Source organism: Meleagris gallopavo, chromosome 11 (assembly GCF_905368555.1).
Source record: "Meleagris gallopavo chromosome 11, MGAL_WU_HG_1.1, whole genome shotgun sequence".
NCBI classification, from domain to species: Eukaryota; Metazoa; Chordata; class Aves; order Galliformes; family Phasianidae; genus Meleagris; species Meleagris gallopavo.
The window spans coordinates 14535813-14550781 of record NC_139414.1 but is presented as its reverse complement, the minus strand read 5'-3'; the positions used below and the strand labels follow the sequence as shown (position 1 = coordinate 14550781).

The 14969-nt window shown below is 41.7% G+C and overlaps 1 protein-coding gene across 1 annotated transcript in view; it reads right to left on the bottom strand.

Moving 5' to 3' along the window:
• Positions 1 to 14969, bottom strand: part of PSMD1 (proteasome 26S subunit, non-ATPase 1) — a 65340-nt gene that overhangs the window by 43337 nt on the left and 7034 nt on the right. Inside the window, exons 8-16 of the mRNA XM_085232617.1 lie at positions 14312 to 14372; positions 12486 to 12614; positions 11532 to 11620; positions 10816 to 10894; positions 10106 to 10279; positions 9096 to 9207; positions 8282 to 8478; positions 7617 to 7712; positions 7031 to 7095 (exon numbers count right to left, since the gene is read on the bottom strand). Of these exons, the coding sequence (XP_085088743.1) occupies positions 7031 to 7095; positions 7617 to 7712; positions 8282 to 8478; positions 9096 to 9207; positions 10106 to 10279; positions 10816 to 10894; positions 11532 to 11620; positions 12486 to 12614; positions 14312 to 14372 (1002 nt within the window). The remainder of the gene's footprint in view (positions 1 to 7030; positions 7096 to 7616; positions 7713 to 8281; positions 8479 to 9095; positions 9208 to 10105; positions 10280 to 10815; positions 10895 to 11531; positions 11621 to 12485; positions 12615 to 14311; positions 14373 to 14969) is intronic.

Here is a 14969-nt window from a genome sequence, read left to right as displayed (position 1 = left end):
CAGAGCTCTTCAGTTACACAAATTATGTACAGCAAAAAGCTTAGGTATTTTTTCGTCCACGGAACAGAAAGTACTAAAGATAACATGTCCTTCCAACATTTATTTATATATATTTAATTTAAAACACATGCAAGTTCGAAACAGAGCCTGATGTAACAAATGCCAGAGAGCTCCAGGAGAAAGTATTAAAAATATCTCCACGGTACTTACAGTAATCTTTCTCCTTCCTACCCTTTTTGGTGATAGCCACTGAAGTTAGAAAAAGCTCTTAACTGCTCTTACTTCTCTTTCAGTAGCCAAAATTTGTTTAAAAGCCAGAATTGATGGACTATTATTATTACTGTGCAAGATTCCTGTATCTAAAAGTATTTAAGAATCAAAAGCCTTTCATTAAACCTAATTACTTTGAAGTCCTAGGGGAAAGGGTGTAGGAATAAAACAAAGCAAAGCAAAGTCCCCAAACTTGTATTCTAAGGAGAACAATGGCAGGGGTGCCCTAAAGCAAACTACACTGGATTAATAATCCCACCATCAGCAGCAATTTAAAGCTTCCCTTTCCAGCAGGAACATCACAAATAGCTATTCAGCATTTGGAAAGAACAAGAGGCAACTTAGTCCTCTTCTGCCTGACCCTGTTCTTGTTCAGCTATCTGTCTTCAGGTAGCAATGTCAGTAGGAGTAATTAGCCATAAGCGTCCCTTACAGCATGATTTTAAGACCTCTTTGTAATCTATGGTTAGATTCCAAAAAACAGGAAACAATCCCCAAGAAGATGTATTTTGTCAAGCCAGCTCAACTTCAATAACCAGAAATAGACTCCCAGCATGTTCCAGTTACTGAACGTAGCCAGCAGCAATACTTACACCGAGTCATAAACCTCAAAAGGACTCGAGACTAACCAAAAGCCCAGTCTTCCTACCATAAAAAGTATTTCTCCATGTATAGAAACCCAACAGGATGAAAACACATGTTCAATTCACAATATGCTAAACACTGATGGACCAGCAAACTCTATTCACTAGCTATAAAAATGTATTCTCTCATGGTTGCTATTGCTTTGCTCCTAGAGCAACATGCTGCCAGTCATTCAGGTAAGCACTAATCCATGCTAAGTGGTGAATGTTGAAAATTAGTAATTTTATTTCTTTCGTAACATGATAGAAAATTTAATACTGCAATTCCTAGGCAAAAAGAAATAACCTAGACTAGCACATCTCTTCTAAAATGGCAGCCAAACCTCAACACATGAATTCTGAAGAACTAAGCAGCTACACGTTCTTTTGTTGGCTTTTCCAGTAAAGCACACACACACACACAAAATTCTAAATAAATAAATAAAAAGTTTAAAATCTTAAAGTTAAGACAAAATATTGTTGCATTAAATGTTGTCAGATTTTACCATATTATGTTCTATCACATTTTATTCTGTTACTGCACTGCTCCATTAACTCTAGTCCCAGGAGTCAAGCTGTGCTGTTGAATGCACACAGGGCAGTACGATGTGCTGGCAAGAAAGACTCACGTGGTAAGCAAGCAGCAAAAAGCTTTACAGAATACTCTGTTATGCAAACATATTCTATTACCTAAAAATAACTGTCTATGTGACATTTATAACACTTTTAGTTCAAATCCAAAAAAAAAAAACCAACGCTTATTCAGACAGCTGTAACAAAAGGAGAAACTAAACTAGGTATTTCTGATACAAATTTGTGGACTCCAGCTGTCAGGAACTGTCAGTCACCCATGGTGCTTTCAAGGAAATTACCACCCTCTGACTGCACAGCTCCACCTTTATTGAGTTCCATTATTCCTATCACAGGCACCAAGAGAAGCCCAAGTCTGTGCATTCCCTAAGTGCTGCTGTGCACAGCCCAGCAGATGAACTTACACCTCCAGCACGCTCAATCCCACAGCAACAGCATGCATTCCTTAAGAGAAACACAGACCACGCTAAACATGCTTGCTGTCCTGTTTTGATACCAACTTCACAATTCCCTTTCTGGAATCAGAGAAAAAAAAAAAAAAAGAATTCAGTGAGACCTCTTCTCACAGGAGCTTCAGTCATGTTCCTTTATCTTAGATGAGTTTCACCCAAGCCAGGGCCTAGCCCACTGCACTGCAGAGGGGTTCACCTCCCATCAGAAGACACTTCCTTCGCAAGCTCTGTACATCCAGCAACTCTCAGATCACTGACCAGTATGTGGTACACTACTAATGGCATTTAGCACAAGGAAATCCAATTAGACTTCAACAAACAGTCCTAAGAAAGAGATTTTAGTCATTTTAGTCATGAATTCTGACAGACTTATTTATTCTGACAGCCCATTTGTTCTTCATGCCTCTGCATGCCTGCAATTTTGACATGGGATGGCACACACCATTAGCACTAAGTAACAGTTTTCAGTGGACAAGAGAGATCATGCAAAATCAGCCTGCAGATCCCTACACAGATGGTTAATATTTCCTTTCAGGCACTGAAATACAGCTTTTGGTTTATAATGACAGAGTGATGCAGTGGCAATATGCGAGCCCCTCTATGCAGAAAATCACAGAATCACAGAATCACAGAATTGTAGGGGTTGGAAGGGACCTCTAGAGATCATCGAGACCAACCCCCCTGCCAAAGCAGGTTCCCTACACCAGGTCGCACAGGTAGGCGTCCAGGCGAGACTTGAATATCTCCAGAGAAGGAGACTCCACAACCTCCCTGGGCAGCCTGTTCCAGTGCTCCGTCACCCTCACCGTGAAGAAGTTCTTACGCACATTCGTGCGAAACTTCCTGTGCTGCAGCTTATGTCCGTTTCCCCTCATCCTGTCTCCACGTACCACTGAAAAGAGACTGGCCTCACCGCTATGGCCGCCACACCTCAGATATTTATAAACCTGGATCAGGTCCCCTCTCAGTCTTCTTTTCTCAAGGCTAAACAGACCCAGTTCACTTAGCCTTTCTTCATAGGGGAGATCTTTGTGGCCCTCTGCTGGACTCTTTCCAAGAGATCCCTGTCTTTTTTGTACTGGGGAGCCCAGAACTGGACACAGTACTCCAGATGAGGCCTTCCCAGGGCAGAGTAGAGGGGGAGGATCACCTCCCTCGACCTGCTGGACACGCTCTTCTTAATGCACCCCAGAATGCCATTGGCCTTTTTGGCCACGAGGGCACACTGCTGGCTCATGGCCAACCTGTCATCCACCAGGACGCCCAGGTCCCTCTCTGCAGAGCTCCTCTCCAACAGCTCATCCCCCAGCCTGTATTGGTGCATGCAATTATTCCTCCCTAGGTGTAAGACCCTACACTTGCTTTTGTTGAACCTCATCCGGTTTCTTACTGCCCAGCTCTCCAGCCTGTCCAGATCTCGCTGAATGGCAGCACAGCCTTCAGGCGTGTCAGCCAATCCTCCCAGCTTCGTATCATCAGCAAACTTGCTGAGGGTGGCCACTATCCCCTCATCAAGGTCATTGATGAAGATGTTGAACAAGACCGGACTCAGCACAGACCCCTGGGGGACACCACTGGTTACAGGTCTCCAGCCAGACTCTGCACCACCAACGACGACCCTCTGCGCTCTGCCAGTCAGCCAGTTCTCAACCCACCTCACTGTCCACTCGTCTATCCCACACTTCCTCAGCTTTGTTATAAGGATGTCGTGGGAGACAGTATCAAATGCCTTTCTAAAATCAAGGTAGATTACATCTACCGCTCTTCCCCCATCCACCCCGCATGTGACAGCATCATAGAAGGCCACCAAGTTGGTCGAGCACGACCTCCCCTTGGTGAACCCATGCTGACTACTCCTGATAACCTCCTTTTCTCCCAGTTGTCTGGAGATGGTATCCAGCACAAGCTGTTCCATCACCTTTCCAGGGACAGAGGTGAGGCTGACAGGCCTATAATTACCTGGATCTTCCTTCTTGCCCTTTTTGAAGACCGGAGTGACATTGGCTATCCTCCAGTCTTCAGGGACCTCCCCTGTTGTCCAAGACCTCTCAAAAATGATGGAGAGCGGTTCGGCAATGACCTCCGCCAGCTCCCTCAGCACACGTGGATGCACCCCATCAGGTCCCATGGACTTGTGGACCTTAGTACTGCCTAGGTGCTCACGCACGTCCTCTTTCCTGACTAAAGGGAAGTCTCCCATTCCCCAGACCCTCTCACTAACCTCCAGGGTGTGGGATTCCTGCAGGAGAGCCTTTTCACTGAAGACAGAAGTAAAGAAGGCATTCAGTATCTCTGCCTTCTCAGCATCCCCCGTTACGAGGACCCCCCCTCACTTAGTAAGGGGCCCACATTCTCCCTAGTTTTCCTTTTGCTATTAACATACTTGAAGAAGCCTTTTTTATTATCCTTTATCACTTTAGCCAGATTCAATTCCAGATGGGCTTTAGCATTCCTCGTTGCATCCCTGCAGGCCCTGATTACATTCCTATATTCTTCCCAAGTGATCAGACCCTTTTTCCACATTTCATGGACCTTCTTCTTTCCTTTGAGCTTGCGCATGAGCTCCTTGCTCATCCACAAAGGTCTCCTGCCACCTTTTCCCGATTTCTTGTTCACAGGGACGCACCGATCCTGAGCTTGGAAGAAGAGCTGTTTAAATGCTGACCAGCTCTCAGAGGCCCCCTTACCTTCTAACACCCGAGCCCAGGGGATAGCTCCAAGTAGGTCCCGGAAGAGATCGAAGTTGGCTCTCCTAAAGTCCAGGGTAGCAATCCTACTTATTGCTTTGCTTCTTCCGCTCAGGATCTTGAACTCCACCATCTCATGATCACTACAACCCAAACTGTCCCCTACCTTTACTTCCTTAACAAGTCCATCCCTGTTGGTGAAAATAAGGTCCAGTAACACCCCTCCCCGCGTCGGTTCCTCCACCACCTGCATCAGAAAGTTGTCTTCAACGCACTGCAAGAACCGTCTGGACCGTGCGTGCCTGGTTATGTTGGTCATCCAGCAAATATCTGGATAATTGAAGTCCCCCATAAGCACCAGTGCCTGGGAAAAAAGCACCAGTGCCTGGGAAATCCCTTCCATTGCTGCATGTGATTACTGGGGTCAAGGTTAGACAAACCAAGGAATCCCTCCCAGAACCACATCATAAAGCATAACAACTGATGATGCACTTCATGAGAGTTAGCAAATGAGAAGACTTAATTATTACAACAGTCTAACATAAGCTTTTTGTCTACAGAAGCCAATGATGATAATAACCTGCTGAAATTTTAATCTTTTCTTATCGAGCAACATGGATATTGGAACTGCTTTTACAAGAAAGTGTTCCTCTCTATTGTTCAGGCACATTTTGGACTGTACTCTGCCGTGGAAAAAAAAAAGTGGTAGAATAAGATCTCTATCATTGCACAACAGGTTAAAGATTCAGAAGCTAACGTAATTCATTTCCTCATTGCTGACTGTGAAGAGAACAGACCCAGAACTATCAGTTAAAATTCATAACTTAGGGCAACTTACACAGACTTAGGGCTAGCACAGTGCTGTATCTGCAAACAGAATAGAGAGCAAATAAGATGAGGTCCCAGATTTTCATGTATCTGGCTAGATAATCCAAAACTATTAAGTCCTTGCTTTCCTCATTCATTCAGAGAGAATATCTGAAGAAGCAGATAGGCTGCAGTGCTCCAAGAAACCTGATATACGGTGTAGGTCAGAGCCCTGACAGCTTCCTGCTTTGGTAGGCAGCTATCTATAGCCAGTTATGCTTTGTATCTGTTGAGAACAAAAACGATATTGAAATCAGAGATCAAAAGTGCTCCATCGTGACCTGTTTGGAAAAAAGATGCCTGCAACTAGGGAAGGCCTGTGTGTGTATTTTTCCTTCTGTACACCGATGCAGAAGCCAGTTTAACAGGTCTTTGGCTTCAGGAGAGACACAGATCGCTATGCAGCAAGGAATGATCTGTGCTCAGGAAAGCAACTTAGCAGAAGCTCTTGAGAGACGACTGCTGACGCCTGCTGACCACAATCAGAACATGCTTCAGACAAATCAGAACAGAGCAGAATAACGTCTGTGTGAGAAAGAACTTGGTTAAAGACGAATTGACTGGTGGCATTAGTAACCCACTTTCTGACTATCAGCTTTCAGCATCTGTTTACTGGCTTGTTGTAAGGTGAATTTACAGACTGCCACTAATGCACAGAGGATGTGAACAAAGATTTTAGAAAATATCCATTGAAAATTATAGCCCTGGACCCAGGCATGCACCTCCTCCTCTCAGACATGCTGAAAGGCTACTGCTTGGTTCAGAGCTCAGACTGTGCAAATTCCTGCATTAACAGATAAAGACAGTTGAGTTTCTGGGGGAGCTTTCCAGTTTCCCCAGTGATTAAAAAAACTACAGTGACAAACACATTCCCCAAAAAAACACATAAACATCCTAAAAATCCAAAACCTACCCATCTTCCTACTTAGAGAACTGCAGAGCACCACTAAAAAATACCACTACAGTCACAGATTTCACTTTAGACAATCAAAGCAAACACAAGAATTATTTTGTAAGTCCAGTAATCCGTCAGGTTTAACAGTGGATGCTTAAAAAAAGAAAAAAAAGAAAAAAAAAGAAAATACAGGCTATTCTGACATCCTTCTTCAGGTTATTCTTACCAGTCACCATCTTCAGGAATGTTTTAGCAATAAGACATTTGTCTGAGTAGCACTGCTTTTATGAGGTCTGGTACAAGCGTTGTATATTTAATTTTTAATTAACTCTCAATCTTGCCAATATTAATTTTTCATTCTGTTTATCAACTTAATTGTCTGAATAGAGTTAGTTGAAGCTAGAAGGCCGGAAACCCACAAAAAGGCTCATTATGTGTCTGCTGAATGTTTGTAATTCTGACTGAGGTTTTATTCTCAGGTGTTTTTTTTCCTGTTTGTTTGGTTTTTTTTTTTACTTTCCAGCATCCACTCAGCACATAATTGAGTTATTTAATGCTAGCAGCAGTGCAGCACACATTTCCTGGGGAAAAAAAAGCCAGACACCAAATCAAAAGCTGTGGAAGTGACTGAAGAAGATACAGTACCTGAACAGAATGAAACCAAGAGATTCAACAGCTGCACGCCTCACATCATCATTCACATCACTGACCTGCAAAGCATTAAACAAGACATTCAGAATTTAATTAAAACACCTGAGGACTCTGCAACATTTTGGAGCAGTTACCAGGCACGCCAGTTAATTGGGAAGACGGAAATATATAGAAAGGAAGTTAACAATCACACTAAATCCTAGATGAAACAGCTTCATTCTGGTTCATGTACCGTGACTACAAGCCTATCAAAGAGAAGGAAGACCCCACCTCTTACAGACTAAGTTGCTTTTTTTTTTTTCCCCACCTTGCCCATATTGCTGTTTACTGCAAACTTACTAACAATTTTTAGAATCATGTTCTGATTTTACAAGATTCCTTTTTGGTGACACGAGGTTCTTTTGCTAAAAGTCTACTTATTCTAATGCTAGAAGAACTTCTATTTCCGTTCATACTATTAAAGAAAGCTTTCATCACTTTGCATTCCCTGATTGGGTCCGGAACAGCAACATTACAGACACAAAGCCTGTTGAAGTGATAGGCTTACTCCCTCATCATAAACTAAGATCACACTACTTACAGCCACATGCAGCAGGCGTCTGATAGCCTTGTTGTTCCCTGAACCACAGTATGCCATAGCAACTGTGTACATGCCAGAACGACGGAGAATTGGATCCTGGAAAAGAAAACATCAATATTTAACTCTACCCAATTAGGGACTCAGTACTTCCAAATACAACTCTGTTTCACTCTTACACTTGGAAGCTGCGAGCAGACAGCCTCAATGCCTTCCTGTTTCTTGTGGATGAGTAATAGGATAATTGCTAAAGCAGGGATATCATCTAACAATTTCACTGGGACAGAAAGTTGCTATGATATGGGATGCTAAAGAGTATCAGGCATATGTGTTACTCAGCTTCTTATTCATTATCTGCTTTTCAACAGGTCAAGCACAAACTATCTACACAGTCAGTCTTATCTGTTTCAACCATTACACCCTCTTCTGCTCCTTGCTGCTCACTGTAATGAAAGCTAAATATCAGACTAAGGAAATATAAGACCAAGACTGTTGTTCTTATATATATATATATTTTTTTTTTATCAGGGTGAAGCAAAACATGAAACACTTCAAATCTACATAAGAACTTCTAGGAAGAAAACAACCAGCCCACCTTAGCTTGAGACTTCAGAAAAAGACAGGAAGGTTATCTGTGTAACAAAATGACCTGACACAGTTAAACTCACCTTATCTCTGCAAAGACTCTCAATGAGAGCATCTGCCTCTTCCATTCTACCATACATGACCAGAGCAATTCCAACAGCAAGACCTCGCAAGATCTTCTCATGTTGGGTTTCCTGTGCATAGCCAACCATGTCCTCAATGGCCTGAGCGTTTTTAGAGCCCAACATAACCAGTCCCAGTGCCAGGCCAGCTGCCTCACCTGGGCAGCACAGAAAAGCAAAATTAAACAAACACAGTTTCTAAAAAGCAGCAAATATTACATCTAGAGAAAAACACAGAGAGATCACTTTAAAAGTCACAATGCCCAGCAACCCCAGTATTCATGGGCTCATGCACCTGCAAAAATAACCCACTAGTCACTAACCCGATAGTCACAAAACTTGGTAACCTTCCCCTTTGAGTCCAAATTTCTCTTCCTTAGGCCAACAGATGCTGAGATCATTTTCCTGTGATCACCAGCCCTCAAAAGCTTCTTTAAGCCTGTTTCTCAGCCAAAATTAAGGCAAGTGGTTCTGGTGATTACACTATATGCATATAAGCATATGACAAAGTTAAGAATAAACAAATTCTTACTTAGCTCTGAAGAGCTACCATATCTTACTAATGGTTGGCACAGTGCCACAGAGCAGTCTTGATGGGACCTCTGACCATTAGGGTGACATAACTCCAGAACCATGCTGACCAGGAAAAGGTTTATTAACAAAATGCAACTAAGGCAACCTAGAAGTGGTCCATGTTGCTAACAGGAAACCTGGAGAAAAGCAGATGTGTGCTAAGGCCTCAGGTGGTTATCTGCTCTGAAAGCTGAATGTTTACCTGTCACTGCATCATCCTGATACAGATTTGTTTTCAGTAAATCGTACACATCTTGACGTGCTGTCCCCATGGCAGCCAGACCCAAACCCAAGCTGCCACCGTGTCGGACAATCTACAGAGAAACATATACAAGTTGAGTCATCATAAAACAGCAACAACGTGGCTACAGCTGAAATAGACATCTTTCCATCAATATACACCTGCAAACTTTTAGCCCAAAAAACACTCGGTGATCTCCTGACCTGTTAAAAAAGTCACTTTTACCTCCTAAAGCAGTAACTGTTGACAGAAGCTAAATTAAAAATGATATTTCAAAGCCAATAAATGAGTACTAGAAGCCTTCCACACGAGGCTTTTTAGTACCTTTAAGCTCTTTTCCTCCCACTGAGTGACTTAGGCAGTATCATAAAGTTGTACCATGCATAAAAATTGCCGCCTAATAATAGAATTTAAATTGAAAGGTAAATCAGTACCCACTTGAACTGCTTTCCTCTCCTGTTGTTCTACAAAAGATATAGGAAAGGCACTGTATTCACAATAAGATGAGTGGGATTCATTTAACGAATTTTCAAAGATGCTGTCTGAATTTCTCAGAGGAGAATACAGGAACATGCTAAGAAAAACATTAATTGATTCCAACTTAAAAGAAGACTTTTCATCTGCAAACATTAAGTGTTGAAGTAAAGCACTTCTTGTGTGTAAGAAGCAATAAATGTACAGGGTTTCACGTCTTACTCACCAACTAGGCCAAAAACAAAGCTTGAATAGTGCAGGTCTAGTAGAAGAACAAAGTAAATAACTAAGTGCTAAGAGAAATGAAGAAATATTCACTGTCATACACATAAGAACTTCCTAAAAATCTAACCTAAACTGTAAGCAAAAGGTTATTAAAACCCACAGAAGGTCACCTCCATCACATTCTTAGTTACTTCTAACTCCCCCACTTTTAAACCAGCTGGCACCCTTCTAGATATTCCCAACAAAACCAAGGTTCATTACTGAATACATACATCATTACTGGCATTCTTCAGCTGGTTCAGCAAGTAGTCGATGATGTCACCGCCGTGGTTAGCATGAATGAGACCCAAGGCATAGAGGCCTCCACCCTCCTGGTAGGCTGAGCCTGGAGAGGTGTCCTTGGGTAGGTATGTTGCCATTAGCTGGAGTGCTTCTTTCTCATGTCCCTGCATGTCCAGTATCCAGCACCAAGGGAAAACAATGAAAAGCAAAAGGTGAAAACAGTGGATGCAAACACTTTGCAATAATTAAACAAGTCATTACTTTCTCTACCAAAAGAAAAACAAAAAAAACACAGCCTTTGAATGCAAAGCACTAAGATTTTATCCATCCCAGTACAAGAATCTGGAACCACTTGATCACTCATTCAAATCAGGACAAATCTTAGCTATAAGCTACACTGATTCATTCACTAGAGCACTTCAGTAAAGATCAAGACACATAAAACCACTGCAAAGACTTATTTCAAAACATCTTTGTAAGTGATATAAGGATATAAATCTACCCACCCAGCAAGAGACTCCTCCCACCCAGCATCCCTGACAGATATTCCAGCCACCAAGGAAAAGGCTTAACTAGGATGCATCAGTTAAGCTGTACACAGAATTACAGACATCACTCTGATTCCCCACTTCAATGTTTTCGAAGTTCACAAGTAAATCACTCCTACTGAACAGAGGGGAATGAATGAATGCATCACTACCTTGTGTATAACACCCAAGCTGGCAGTAGCGGTAAACTTAGCCCAATTAGTGGCCCTGGCCAGCCACTCCAAATTGTCTCTGCAAGACAAAAAGAGACAGGTTAGACAAAGTTTTACACACAGTCCATTCCTCAGACTGCAAACAATGTCTCATAGCACCAAGCATTGCTTTCGTAAGAGAAAGTAGCTCCAGAAAACAAGCCAATCATAATTGCACTTTGTACCTCTCCCCCCTTCATCAGCCCTGATTCTTAGCTAATATTAGTCAAACTTGTAGATACCAGTGATTTCAATGAAGGATGGAGAACAACTAATCAATATGCAGTCTATTAGTTCTGTGGGAAAAGCTTGCTCAGAGTTTCTGGGGCTTTCCTCAATTCCTGGGTAAGGTCAGTCCTGACATTTCTCTTCCCACCTGTCTCTACCAGAAAAGATATATCACCAGCTCAGAAAATTTCCAACTTCTCTCCAAACAAAGCAAACAAATTCCAGATCTCCAGCCTCCAAGCTGCTCACACGGTTACTGTTCAAATAAAGCCAATGTGTGAAGACAGAAAAAAAAGGTAATAAGTCCTCATTTCTTTAGCTTTCAGACCTTTTCTTATTCTAAGCCCAGAGCTTTGCAACCACTCTTTGGGAGCTATCAGGTAAAGCAGGGCAACAATGTTGTTCAACCCCCCCCCAAATGACAATGCTTTTCCTTGCCACAGATTTACCTCAGGAATTGGTCACTGGTCGTACCACAGTGCATAAAGGAGTTTGCTATAACAGTTGCTGTGTGACACACGGAATTCCGCACTGCATCCTGAAAGAACAAAACCAATCACAGTATCACCAGCCAGCAGAAGACATGCCCCCAGTCACTTCACATGCTTGCCAGTACATTAGAAATATGGGTTGTAATTAGGCTCAATTTAACCAATTTCCCTTTAATCAGAGTTAATAGATCATAGACTGATAATACACTCTCATACATCCTCAAACCCATCTTTCCAGTGCAAATCTGCCCTTTCTAGGAGTTTGTCAGAGGTACAATTGCCTTGACTGCTGCTTAACTGAAGCACCCCACTTCTGGTTTCCCAAAGCAAGCATGGCAAAGTGCACACAGCTGATGTTTTCAAGTGTTTTTATCAGTTCTATCTTCAATGTAGAATTATCTCTGAGCACACAAGGATTTATTTAGTCAAGCTGAAAGCACGGTCTTACAAACCAACCCAATCAAGACACCAAAATATTGTAATTTATAGTCCTTACTGACTCCCTCTCTCCCCAACTAGTAGCATGTGCTTGCACAGGATCAGCTGGAGGGTGAGTTGGTCTATCTCACTCCCAAATAAACAAAAAGAAAGCAGGGAAAAAGGGACCAGTTTCTCTTACCAATCATCAGTGAAGCAACACACTAACAACAGCCTGTCATCGTTAGGTCACAGCAGCTGAATTTGAAACAATTTGATTATATGGCCCTTTTCAGGTGCTATCAGCTCTTCCCTGGCCTCACAAATTCTAGTTTTAAATGTTAATGTATTCCAAACAAAACAGATTTGGGTCTTCAAAAGAGAGGGAGGTCATGCTAAGACAGTAAGATTTTGTATTGATCGTGTTGCTGTTATTTTACAAATAACAGAATGAATCAGATAAATCCAAACAGCTAGATTTACAAAGCCTCTTACCTTTGTGTTTTTGAGGATCATGAGGTCTGTGTTGTTGTTTCGTATTAAAAACTGCAGATGTAACTCAATAGCCATTTCCCCACTTAAAATTTTAATCATTTTTGAGATCTGGTCCTTGGGTTCTGGGTTCTTCATAAACAAATAAAAAGAGACAAGACACAGTTCATGAAAACCCTCTCCGGTATTTTCCCAACACCATATTCCAAAATCCGACTCGCTTTGGGACTAAAGGACATTGCTAAAAGGACAACACCAACTCTCAGATAACCCAGCTCCTTTGTGCACAGGAGTGCAGGTGGGAGAAGAAAACCTGTGAAAGAAAATGTACACTTTAATTGAAAGTGAGAGATATTAGTGACATCCGATTTTCTGCAAGCTGTTATGTTTCGTCTTACAGATAAGATGAGTCTCCTGCAAGAGGCAACCACTGTTATAAATATGAACCTGCATTTCCATGGAAGTTTTATTAAAGAGGACCACAAAACCACAACACTTTACATCATCCTACTGACCTTCTTTTCAGCTAAAGACTTTATTTAGAACAGAAGCTAGTAGAACTACGGTTCTTAATACATTTATTTTCCAGAGCCCTTTGAGAATGCCTCCTTCTTCCCCACTGTGGAACAGTTTCCACAATTTAAGTCCCAGCTGAAGTACCTTTTGAGAATGATGAGAAGTACACTGCTGCTCTCTGGCCCTATTAGCTGGTCAGAGAACAGCAAAAGGTAAGTAGTTCAGCCCTTAAACTAATCCTCTCAATTCTTCCTTTGTAGTTATCATTCTGAACTCTGGAAGATTAAGCTCAAGAATTTCTGGCCACAAAAACCATTTTTGTGTACTTATCCCTTGGCATAGGCAGCAATGCCAACTCAGCAGAAATTGATCTGAGACACCTTTAGTGCACAAAAGCACAGGTTCCTCAGATGCAGCAAGAAAATTCATCTCAAAATATAATTCCAAGAAAGCACTTCTGCTTGCACTTAGTTAAGAAAAATGTTATTCTTTTTAACTGACCTGCAAGAATCTCTCAAACATTTACAAATATAATTTGCAAACATGCACCACAGGGGAAAAAAAAAAAAAAAGAAAAGAAAAAAACCATTTTGCTTTGGGCTTTCTTTTTTTCCCCAGATACAGTTTCCTTTCCTCAGCAACAGAACTGTCAGAATTGCATTAGCTATGAATGAAATGCTGAAATGCAACTGTGTGTTCATGCTAGAAATGAACTTGCTTTCTCTGATACTTCAGAGAAGAAAACAAAAGGAAGATGTCACCATGCCAGACAGAAGAATCTTCCCTTATGGAAAATAAACTTGATGTTTTTATTAGCTCCCCCTTCTCCCATTCCTGCAGAATATCAGTCCTATCTGTAGCCAAACTACAGCTGGATTTCAGAAAATGAAAAAATTTCAAGAAAGGAAAAAAACACCAAAACCAAATTAATTAAGCACCTAAGGTTCACCTGGATTTCACAAGAATAAGACATCCAGCTGGTGAATTAGCTAATTCATCAGGAAAGGCAGGAGTCAAATTTCTCCAGGAGTTCATTATTTCAACAAAAAGCAAAGATACAAGCCAAATCTTTCTACTTGTGTTCCTTTTTTTGGACCCACTAATTCCTTCTGAAAATTCCTCCAGCTTTTAGTATCTAAAATGCTGGACTTTTAGACTGCCAGATCAGGTCCTCAGAGACAGTCTGTCAGCTGGACTCCGGACAAGACAGAAGTGAAATTCCATGTTGTATTAGCAAAACCAATCCAACAACCCCACAGATTCAAATACACAAGAACAATTAAGCAAGGCACATTCTTGGAAGTGGCACTCACAATTTCTGCAGACTTCCCCACACAGGTGCTTCCTGACTTCTCTTCTGCTTCCATAGCATCACTAAATAAAGATAAAAATTCAAAAATGCAACCCAGTTCAGCACTTGAAACTAGCCAAGCATTGTAATAACAGCTAAACACCACCCCAATACAGTAGTTCAGGATTTAGAGATGATAACTGGAAATAATATGACTTTGACAGACAAGGACTGAATATCTGGAGGTCACTGCTGAGAAATTCCTCTGCAGTTCAGCTGTCAGAGCAATAGAAGACAAGGGCCTGGAAATTCCCACCCTCTAACTTCATTAGGGAGACAAAAATATAACTGCCTGTAGTGTATGAACAGGCAGAAACAAGTGAGAAAATAGGGCCAACAACTAGACAGCCAGGGTCATTATATCCCCACCCAAAAGCCTTGAGCTCATCACTATTAGTATAAACGCTAGTGTTGACATGTAAATGAGGTTTAAGCTGCTCTTAGCACCTTCTCCTCATACTTCACAGGCTGATTTATATATTATTTTGTGCCTTGGCTTTTATTTTAATAGGGAAGAAGAGAGAATGTCTTCTCTACACCCATATTATTGATTCAGTTACAACCAGTTCCTCACAGCTGCATAAACCCTTACGCTCAGCCAGCCTTGACTTAGGCAGTGT